The sequence below is a fragment of the Arachis ipaensis genome, chromosome B05 (genome assembly GCF_000816755.2).
Source record: "Arachis ipaensis cultivar K30076 chromosome B05, Araip1.1, whole genome shotgun sequence".
Taxonomy (NCBI): Eukaryota; Viridiplantae; Streptophyta; class Magnoliopsida; order Fabales; family Fabaceae; genus Arachis; species Arachis ipaensis.
This window is the reverse complement of record NC_029789.2, coordinates 8374993-8386907: the sequence shown is the minus strand read 5'-3', so window position 1 is coordinate 8386907 and position 11915 is coordinate 8374993. Positions and strand designations below refer to the sequence as shown.

The 11915-nt window shown below is 33.5% G+C and overlaps 2 protein-coding genes across 2 annotated transcripts in view; both read right to left on the bottom strand.

Moving 5' to 3' along the window:
* Positions 4697–5637, bottom strand: LOC107640070. Its single transcript, XM_021103455.1, has one exon. The coding sequence runs from the start codon at positions 5499–5501 to the stop codon at positions 4752–4754; it is 750 nt and encodes a 249-aa protein (XP_020959114.1). The 5' UTR covers positions 5502–5637; the 3' UTR covers positions 4697–4751.
* Positions 10940–11915, bottom strand: part of LOC107642778 — a gene marked incomplete in the record, with an annotated part of 2408 nt that continues 1432 nt past the window's right edge. Inside the window, 1 exon segment of the mRNA XM_016346252.2 lies at positions 10940–11915.

The following is an 11915-nucleotide window of genomic DNA, read 5'->3' as shown; positions in this document are numbered from 1 at the left end:
TATATTATTACTAGTATTTAAATATCCAAAGATATTAAATATTTTTTATTGGTGCATGTATCTTTACTAAATAAAGTTAAGTTTATTAGCATCATTGTGTTATTGTATATTGATATATCACCCAAAAGAGAATATTAATATACTCTGAATGTTTCTATGAATGCTCTTTGAATTTGAATAATGTGTTATCTTATGACTTTAAGTGTTAATATTAAGTATGGGTTAATTGCAGCAATTCTTCCAGTCGCATTGCATTCGCATGCTATTCTGTTCCAATGTTTAATGGGCTGAATTTTTCATTTTTTATGATTGTGTAAGTCTAATTTCACCTTAGTGTCTTGGATCTTGATTTGGCACTTCAAGTTCAGAAACCTGTTGTTATTACTGTTCTTAGTAGCAATGAAGAAAAAGTTCATTATAAATCTTGAAAAAAGTCAAACAGACTTAGTCTTATGTTCATGCGGATGAGCATAGCAAACTGCATCAAGTCAGCTCTTTCTATAATGCTAAAGAATTTATGAAGCTTGTGGAAGAGCGCTCCCAAATTATTGATAAGTCTCTTGCTGGGACATTAATGGGTACTTTGACCACCATAAAATTTGATAGTTCTCATACTATGCATGAGCATGTCATTGAAATGACAAATATTGCAACAAGACTTAAGTCATTGGGAATGGAGGTGGATGAAAATTTTATTGTGCAGTTTATTTTAAACTCATTACCATTTGAGTATGGTCCTTTCCAAATGATAATACCATGAAAAATAAATGGAATGTGCATAAGTTGCATATAAATTAAGCTATGCAAGTAATTGCTTAGAAATGCGCATTATGATAAATATTTTTTTAAACCAATGATTAAAATAACAACACATGAACCAAGTGGGAGAATGTAAGAAATTATATTATTATATAATGTCTCATGTGTGTGATGTATCTTATTTTATTGGTTTAATAAATATTTAATTAAATAAAAAATTGTACGGTTATTTTTGAAATGTAACCAACTTGATGGAAGTTGGTTTTATGAAAAGAAATAACTAATTGAAGAAAAAATTAAGAAGGCAAAAGAATAGACAAAGTGAATTCTTACTAATATTATTATAATCATGAATCAAGTTAGTAACTATTCTTATTTCTATTTGTGATAATCATGAATTTTAAAATCTTTAATGTGAATGATAATTTTATAATGTATATTAGAAATTATATTAAGTTTTACGGTTACTCCCTTTCTTACAATGTAATTCTCTATATTAAAAGTTAAGTATTTTTTTGTTCCGAATTTTTTGGGTCAAAATCAAAATCGTCTCTGATTTTTTTTTCATTAATATCATCCTCAATGTTAAAAATCATTTTAAAGTAATCCTTTTGTTAAAAAAATTGGACAAATTTATCCTTTATAAAAATTAATATTTACCATTTAAAAAAAAAAAATACATCATCGTCATCATCCAAACCTTTCCACTGTCACCACAACCCTTCCATCAAATCCACCCACTAGCACCTTCATCCCACTATCAATCCTTCACCAGCAGGTGCTACACTCAAACTACCTCTTATGCTTTACCACCACCACCAATAGCAACAACAGAAGAAAAGTGAAAAAGGAAAAAACCGATGAAGAGGGCGTCGCCACAAATTGCCTCCCGGTGTCGCCCTTCTTAATGAGTCGCTTCCTAGGCTTCAACTTCGGCATCGACATCGACTACCCTCCCGAAGTCTACGAGCGCTCGCGGCGTCGCCAAATGGTCACCGTCCCCTCATCCTTGTAATAATCGAGGAGCGCATCATCGTAGTCCGTCAGGGGTTCTCCATTTTAACAATAGATTGTGATACTTTGTTTGAAGAGCGCATCCATCATTGTCTATCAAGATTTCTCCATATCGAAGAGCGCATAATCATCAAGGGTTCTTTTTCGTAATCTTTTGTTTTGCGAAAAGGCGAAGTCTATGGTATAGATGCCAAAAGACATCTATACATGTAGAAACAACGTGTTTTGGTTTTATGAGTGACACTTGGTGTCTACAACTTGTGCTGTCTTTTATACTGTGCAGTAAACATACTGTAATATTCAGAATTTGTCTGTTTAAATGTAACATTAATTATGTTATTAAAATTTTAATGACATTTAGATTTTGGTATATATTGGGCCAAATAGAATCATTCAGTTGGGCCTATTAAGTTTTTTCTTGATTTCTTTTTCTAAACGATGGAATATTTTTTTTTCTGCTCAATGCTATAATTTCTAATCCTATTGCTATACAAATATATATTTATTAATTTGGTGAGTAATTAAGATATATGATTTATATAGTTAGAACATTAAGTTTTACAAAATATATATAGTTTGTAAATATCCTTTTATTTTACTTTTACACGAAAAAAATTAATTTTATTTAAGGTTAAAATATATTTGGTAATTTAATCAATATTTATATATTAACTAATATTTATATTATTATTATACAATTTTATTAGTATTCAATTCTAAAGAATTAAGAGTATATTACTTTAGGATAAAGCTCAAATTTAAAATGCGATAAAAATAAACAAAAGACAAGAATTGAAATTGAATAAAAAGATACATTAAAATTGAAATAGAAAATAAAAAATAGGTTAAAATTGAATACAAAGAGAATCACTTGACTTTTAATTCAATTTCTTAATGTAACAAAAAAGAGACTTACTCAACCTAACTTGTTCACACTATACTTTGAGAATTGAATTGAAGAAACACACTCAACCTTCTGCCCAATTTTTTGAAACAATAAGAGAAATTTATTCAAATTATTTGTCTACACCTTGATTTTATCATAAAATCAAAAGAGATTTTTCACGCCTCTAATCACTCAATATGACAATTACAATAGTTTAAGAGGTATTTATAATATTTTTTTAGGTTAAAATAAAAAAAATATAAGCATATAAATATAAAGTCCAATCTAATAACTAAATAAATAAAATGAAAATACATCAAATTAAATTAAATATTTTAAAAATATAAACTAATAACTTTTAAATAATACTTGAACTCTTTAAAGAGTCATGACATTATAAAGTCTACTTTTATAATCAGAAAAATAATTATTAGATGAGTAAATTTGATAAAGGAACCAAATAATATGTTGCATCATTTTATTTTGCACTTTATTCTGTTACTGTGCATAGTTAGAAAAAAGAAAAACAGAGAAAGCTATGCTTGAACAGATTTATCAGCCCAACTGAATGCATTGTTTAATTTTTTATTAGCCCAACTGAATGCATTGTTCAATTTTTTATTCGGCCTATTATGTGACAAAAAAATAAATGTCATTAAAATTTAATAATATAATTAATATTATATTTAAATAGACAAAAGCTGAAAGTGGCAGTATTCTCACTGCACATTCTGAAAGAGAACACCCATTGCAGACATCAAATCTCACTAGTCCCAAAAAAAGATGCCAAATGTCGCTCAGAAAAACAAAACACGTTACTTCTACATGTGTAGATGTCTTTTGGCATCTACACCATAAACTTCGCCTTTTTTTTTTAATTAATTTTGTAATAGATTGCGATGCTTTGCGTGTCGCGTGATACATGTTCAATAATTTTCTGTATTGGTTCAAGTTTGCAAAGTATTTATGGAGGTTTGGTCTTGCTGCAGTAGATTGGTGGGAGTGAAGTTGGGATTAGAGTTGTCGGTCGTGGTCTTGGTGGTTGAATTGGAAGGAGAGAAGAATTGAATTCTATGTGAAGAGTGATAGTGGTGGTGATTAAAGAGTGGATAGAGGGGTTTTTTTTATTAGGGTGTTAGTTTTTTTATTTTGTTTTATTAGGAACAATTTGGTCTAAAAATTAAAAAGGATGATTTTAATACTAAGTTTAATGTTAAGAATGATATTAATAAGAAAAAAAGGTTGGAGGTTAGGGACGAAAAAATATTTAATTTCTATATTAAATTTCAAAAGTTGATTTTGGAATTTTTTTTTTAGTTTTTAATATCTTTTATTTATTTTTTTGGACAGTGCCAAGGCCCACCAAGGGCCCAAAGCACAGTAAGAGGATGGACCCCCAAGACCCACCCAACCCAGAATCAAACTCCATCAGATTGCTTGTGCCATTCTTCCTAAGGTTGCCAACGAAGCCAAACCCTCTCCACTGTCCTCTCCCACTTGCAGACGCCTGAATCCCATTCCAGATCAGTGCAACATCGCCGTAGGGACTAAGAGACTTGTGCGCCATGAGGTTCAGCTCGGATCTCAGAGCTTCCACTTCCAAATCAATAGTTTGAGAGCTAAGTGGCTTCATGCAAATCTACCACTACACAGGTCTTATTAGAAGCCATCATTAGTTGAATAAAAACCATAAACCAGAGCTAGGTAAGAAGTGAAGCATCGGAGAGCTCTTGTTAGGCTCGAGAATGTTGTCCTATGTTTTATCATGGTACTGATTAAGCTTCCCTTTCTTTTCTTTTTTTTTTAGGGGTTGGGACCAGAATTGTACTTCATTTGGCACCCCACACCACATCCTTCCAATTACATACCTTCCCTTTAGATTAGTCGTCGGCAGATGCACCCGCCATAGCCCTCCAACTACAAGTCACATGAAAACCATAGATCAAGGTGAAGAAGCTCACCGTAGCTAGTTCTTCTGGCAATGCAGCACCTCCAATCTCTGCGTTAGCAGTCAACACTTACTCCTGGAGCATCGAGATATCCACCGGAGCAGCCTCAACCCCCTGTCTTCCCAAAAAGCTCCTGCCTTCAGTCAAGAATTGTTTTCCAACCTTGAGACGGCCAAATTATCCTTGCGGAGGACGTTCCTGATGGAAATTGGCTTATGCATGACCCAATTTTGGTGAAGAGTTCCCTGATATGTGAGTCTCGCCACTTCATGCGCTAATGAGTTTGCTTCTCTGGGCACCCAGGTAAAACCACAACTTGGAATGCCTCTTGCTAAATGTCGAATATCATCTAATACAACTTGAATTTCTGCAACTGATGCATGTGACTTTAGTGCTTGAATGAGAATCTGATTGTCTGATTCTATGATAACCTTCTGCATTAGCAAATTCTGTGACATAATTAATGCTGCCCTAACCGCTAATGCTTCCGCAGCCAATGACGAGGCTGCAACTATGGTGGAGTTAATTCCTGAGAGGAGGGTTCCATTATGATCTCTGAATACTACAGCCGTAGCACCCACAGACTGAGCTCCAGTGAAAGCTGCATCAACGTTGCATTTGATCCAACCTTGCAGCGGCGGTCTCCAGGTAACCCTGCTACCTAATCTTGTTATAGTAGTTGCATGCTTTACTGGTTCTTCAATCATTTCCGCAAATTCCAGCTCCATTAGTTTAGCTTTGTGAATCACCATTATAGGATTAGGATTGATCTTCTGATATATTGCTAGATTCCTCGCTTTCCACACCTCCCAAACTAGAAACCCAACCTTACTGCTGCAAAGATCATAATTAGCCCCTGCATTCAACCTCATTTTTTCTAGAAGTTCCATCATCCACTTCCCAAAAGAAGAAACTGTTAGGGCCGTAGGACAGCATTGAATTTGTGCTCCAAACCAAGCCGCTCTAGTCTAGGGACATAGTAGCAATGCATGCTCAATGGTCTCTGGTTCCTGCAAACAAATAGGGCACATATGGGTATTAGTGATTCTTTTATCAAAAAGATTTCCAAAGACAGGAAGAATGTTATGCGAAGCCCGCCATAAAAAGGTTCTGATTTTTTGAGAAACTCTTAAATTCCAGATCTCCTGCCATAAGAATTTTAAGTCTACACTGGTGGATGGATTATTGTTCTGTAAGCTCCTTTCATTCCGAGCAACATGATATCCCATTTTGATGGTGTAAATGCCATCCGATCTGAAAGGCCAACAAAACCTATCCTCCCTACCGAAAAGACTTACTGAGGTTCTAAAGATTTTATCAACTGAAGCTCCATTAAAATACAACTTTAACTTATCCATATTCCACCCCTCTCCTTGAATAATTAGATCCTTCACAAACTCAATATCAAGATTTCTAACAGTAAGATCCTATCTAAGTCATTATCCACTTATCCTCCAGAATTCTTACTCGCTCTCCGTTCCCAATCAGCCATCTACCATTTCTCAAAAGAAAATTCCTACCATGAATAAAACTTTTCCACATCCAAGATGCTGCCCTTCCCACCTTAGCGTCTTTAAAGTCATCCATTGGGAAGTAAATAGCTTTTAGCACCTGTACCCAAATCGCTTTAGGATTTTCGAAAATTCTCCATGCTTGTTTAGCTAAATGTGCTATATTCTGACAATATAAGTCCTTAAATCCAAAACCTCCATCCTTTTTACTGGCACATAATTTCTCCCAACTCTTCCCATGAATACCTCTTTCCTTACCCGAGGACGCCCACCTAAATTTGGCAATTTTCTTACTAAGCCGTTCACAAAAACCTTTAGAAAAAAGAACCATATTCATAGTATAGGCAGGTAACGCTTGAACAATTGATTTGATGAGGACCTCCTTCCCAGCTTGATTAAGAAGTTTTTGTTTCCACCCTCCTAGCTTATCCACCACTCTGTCCTCAACTAAGAGCACTATTCTTAGATCTTCACCAGTGAGCAAGGATCCCAAGATACTTACCTGGATTATCCCAAGCTGACAAGTCCAAAATCTCTTCTATTTCTACTCTAGTTCTGATAGGAATTAGGTTTTCAAACGTGATCCCAGACTTGTCCAAATTGATTCTCTGTCCTGAGGCTTCGGTGTACAAATTCAAGATGGTAATGAGCTGGTAAATTTTCTCCTCACTGTCTTTTGAGAAGATTATGCAGTCATCCGCAAAGAGAAGGTGTGAGATGGCTGGTGCCGTAGGGGCGATTTTAACTCCCGAGATTCTGCCCTCTTCTTTAGCCTTATCCATAAGAATGGTAAAAACCTCATCTGCTATTATAAAAAGGTACGGTGATAGGGGATCCCCTTGCTTAAGACCCCTCCCCGGCTCAAAAGTCGTCGATAACAATCCATTAATCTTAATCTTATAACTTACTTGGCTCACACACTTCATCAACAACTTTATTCAATGCGGGTTAAACCCAAAAGCCCTCAAGGTTGCTTCTAGGAAAGACCACTCCACCCTATCATAAGCTTTGTTCATATCAATCTTAATAGTTAAGTTCCCGGAAGCATTTGTCCCTTTTCTATTCAGATCATGAAACATTTTCTGAACTATAACCAAGTTATCTTGGATCAGGCGGCCACCCACAAAAGCACTCTGGATGGGGGAAATGATCTTATCTATTATTTTCCTAAGCATAATAACCAACATTCTAGAAATAATCTTATATATAAAGTTGCAGCAACTAATCGGTCTTAGCTGATTGAGGATTTCCGGGTGATTAATCTTAGGAGCCAAGACTATAAAGGTTTTTCCAACACTGCTTGGTAGATTACTGTCATGAAAAAATTTCTTAACAACATCACAGACTTCTTTACCAATAATTGTTCAGTACTTCTGATAAAAAAGACCATTGAGACCGTCCGGACTTGGCGTCTTAAGACTTTCTAGGCTGAAAGTAGCATCTTTGATTTCCTGATCAGTAACCTCCTTCATGAGCTCTGCATTCATATCTTCAGTCACTCTAACAGGAATATGATGAATGCAAACAGACATATCCAAGTTCTCTGAGACCTTAAACAGATTCTGAAAGTGCTCTACTGCTAGCTTGAGAATATCTCTTTCCCCACACACCCAATTGCATGTAGAATCCTTTAAACTCTCTATTCGATTCTTAATATCTTTTAATTTGATAGGGTAAGGCACAATCATGACATGAAGTTGGTTTGATTTGGTGATTTTAAGTTAACGTGTAGTGCGGCCCAAATGGAAGAATCAAATAAATGTGGCCAATTTGAAGGGAGACAGAGCCCAATCGGTAATATTTTTTGCTTTGTCGATTCTATAATAGTGTTTTATTTTTTGGTAAAACGTTTCTACAATAGTGTTATTCATTCGTGAACCCTCTAAGGCTCTAACCACTGACCCAAAAAAAAAGGTCCAACCAAAATTTAAAAATATATGGCCCGGAACAGATAGCAAGGGTCATCCGGTAAGACCAAAACCGAAAAGTGCAAAGCCCCTCAAATATGGGGAAAGTTGGAACGAGAAAGAAAAATTGGAAGGGAGAGGACAAAAAGTCAAAAACGGATGAGTGGTAGGTTGACTTTGTTCTAACTTCTAACCATAAAGAGAAGCTATGATGATAACTAAGATATATAATGATTAATAAACGTGATGAAATTATATGGCTTTTATACATAAATAAATTAAAAAATTTTAAATTACCAAAATCTCTTAAAACGGAATTAATTACACAAATATTTTCTTTTTAATATTATATAAATTCACCCAAATTTATACATAAATAATTTAAAAAAAAAAGCAGTTTATAAGTTAAATTAAAATTTCAAATCATTTAACACATAAACCATCTTAAAATATGATTATTTAGGATTGTATATAAATAGTCCAAGAATGTCATAATTTATGTACTAAATTTTTAATTTATTTTACACGTGTCTTAGAATATAACTACTTATATTCAGACATAAATAGTTTTAACTTGCCACAATTTATGTATTAAAATTTTTAAATTCATCAATTTTGATATATAACAAAAAATAAATAAAAAAGGATTGTGATTATTTTTTTACATATCTCATTATCTTTATTTTTTTCATATTTTTCTAAATTGTACATTTTTTTAAATGTAAAATTTTGATGAAATATAAAGTAATTTAATTTGATCTAATCATTTAAAACTTTTGTCATATATGCTAAAATATTCTTTTATACTACTATATTTCAAGACAAGTGAACGAAACGAAAAAACAAGAAAATTTTCTAATACTTGTTATTTTCTTCAAACGAAAATTTTTTAGTACGTTACATTTTACTAGTGTCGTAAAGCCATATGCCACAGCCACATGCTCTCCCCTTATTTAAACCATTTCAATTTTAGATACACAAATCGTGGTGGGTGTTCAAAGGAGCTTTTTCTTCATTAATCATCTCAAGTTGATTAACTTATATTTATACATATTTATATCCAGCCTACTATTTAGCCAAACTTAAAAATAAATAAATTCCAATCAACAAATATCAACTAAACTAATATTTATTATCTGATTTCATAGAGGTCGGACACAACGACGCTATTCTAGTCATATTTATCTAAATTAATAACTAATTCTTACAATCTTTTTTATTCATTAAGGAAAAAAATCTTAACAATTTTTCGACCAAAACAGAGTAACAAACCCACTATTAAAAGTGAAGCTATTCAAAAAGTAATTATTGGCTCTATCTATTTATAAATAGAATAAAGGACCATTTGTACCCATAAAAAATGAAAACACTGACATATGTATCCACGCTAGATCAAAATTAAACTTGTACCCATGTAAGATGTTCTCCGTGTGACAAAAGTACCCTGTCTTTGGAGGGTTGGAGTGCCACGTAGGATATTTTTGTCACACGGAGAACATCTTGTATGGGTACAAGTTTAGTTTCGATCTAGTATAGATATATATGTCAGCATTTTCATCTTTTATGGATACAAATAGTCATTTATTCTTTATAAATACTCTGACATTTTTAGATATTTAATTTTCAAACTTCAATCTACTAAAAACTTAAGCATCGGCGTCATTCAACTATTCCAACCTACTAAAATTCATAAAATTCTTGCTAATTTAAGCATGGAGTCTCAAACTCTTTCATTCCTACCGAAAAAGACGTCGGATCTTTCACCTAATAAAAGTATCTAGACTTTACGTTTAGACCCAAATCATTCTAATTCTATGTAATTCCTGAAACAATACATAAATTATTTTAGTGTGATGTATTTAAATATTTACTCTTTCATTCCTACCGAAAAAGACGTCGGATCTTTCACCTAATAAAAGTATCTAGACTTTACGTTTAGGCCCAAATCATTCTAATTCTATGTAATTCCTGAAACAATACATAAATTATTTTAGTGTGATGTATTTAAATATTTACACATAATTAATTAGTCCTGGGCCATTGAATTTTAACATTTTACACATAAATAGTCTATGATGATTCATATTTTTTTCTAAGACGACACACTATCCTAGACTATTAACTTATAGAAAAGTTTTCAAGTATATCGGTATACTGGTATTTCAATAATTTTTAATTGTTGATCTTAATTATATATATTATATATACTTTTAAAAATAAAAATCAACGATTAAAAATTACTGAAACACTGGTATACCAGTACACTTGAAAATTTTTCAAACTTGTATATCTAGATATTAAATATAACATAAATTATCCCAGAATATGATGATTTATACTTTAAAATTAAATGTTTAAAGTTAGGTGTCCTGATAAACGATTTATATAAATGATGAAAGAGAAGATTTGTGTCTTCAGATTTTATTTAGGAAATTCATATAATTTTAAGGACTCTTTATCGGGGAGCGGGTGATGGATGGGTAGTGGGGTTCACACTTCACATACACTACGCTAAGGATTCATTTAACCACTAATCAGATTATTCCTAGTCCTTGAACTATCATAAAGCAACCATGTTATCACTCGTTCCAGAACTATATAATATGAACATACAGTTTGAAAATGGTGTAATAAAGAGAAGTTTCTTCTATTTAAATCCCTTATCTCCCCCCAAAAGGAAGATTTTAGCTCTTTCAGAATAATGGATGAGTACGAAGTGGTTGGGTTTGTCTTTTGGTGCTCTTTCTAGTCTCCACATGTTCATGCTGCAGGGATATTCAGATAGCTGATGACTCGCACTTGTGTTTTCGTTTTCCAAAATGTTGATTTCATGTGTTCGATGTTTACACTTTATATAAAGAAATGTATTATACAATTGGTGACGCCTGCTTCTAATAAATTATGAAAGTTGTATAGCCTTAAAAGTAGATTCTTATTGACAGGTGTCAACCTAACTCATCTAAAAATAGAATACAAGAATTGAAATCCTAAACACGAACCGGGATGTAGCAGGAACAGAATCTCTGTTTGGGTCTATCAATAATTGGCTTCAAGAGCATTGAGCCGCTATGTTAGAACAAAGTAAAGTTGAAAGTCAACACGTCCCATTACGCCTCTTCCTGCTGTCTCGGGAAATTTGGTAATGACAGCCTAGAAACTACGACTTATCACAAAGCCAACAAGCAAATAAGGTTCTCTTCATTCCAAGACCCAAGTTGAAACCCCAAGTTTCAGCGAGCTCACTACTTTCCACGCAAAGGCCCCATGTTAGAATAATGAACACAAGCTGTACCCCGTCCCTTTTTGTTTGTTGTTTTTGTCAGAGTATTACAAGGTTGTCACTTGTCACATTCTTCTTTCTTCCAATTCCAAGCACCAAGCCCAACAAGCTAAGGCAATATATATATACAGTACATTACAATTACACACGTTTTGGCCAATATTTTCACACGGGGATTGGTTCTGACACAATTAAAACAAACCTATAGTAATTAACTAGCACTAGCAGCTAGCTAGCATACCCATAACAAAACAAGTAATATAAATGTGAACAAAGCAGGATAGTATATATAATGGACATAGATCTAGCCTTAATTAAGTGATGAAAATGGAGAAGCACAATACAAAAGGGGGAGCTGCCGACAGCAACATTATAATAATAGGCAAGGAACTAACAAGTTTGGTTCCGAGACAATTGGGGTTTGGTTAATAGGGGGGCCCCGGGGGTATTTAGTAGGGTTCGTCAATTCGGTGGTGAATCCCTGTCATCGTCATATTAATAATAATTTCGCACACGTCACACTGTGTGGTTAACTTTGCTAACCCTGGTTTAGTTCCTGGGTTAATCGCCAATTAACGGAACAAGCAATCATCATCATCATCGTTAATT

Coding starts and splice junctions, on each gene's coding strand:
- LOC107640070 (XM_021103455.1), bottom strand. CDS start 5,501: ATGATGGAACTTCTAGAAAAAATGAGGTTGAATGCAGGGGCTAATTAT.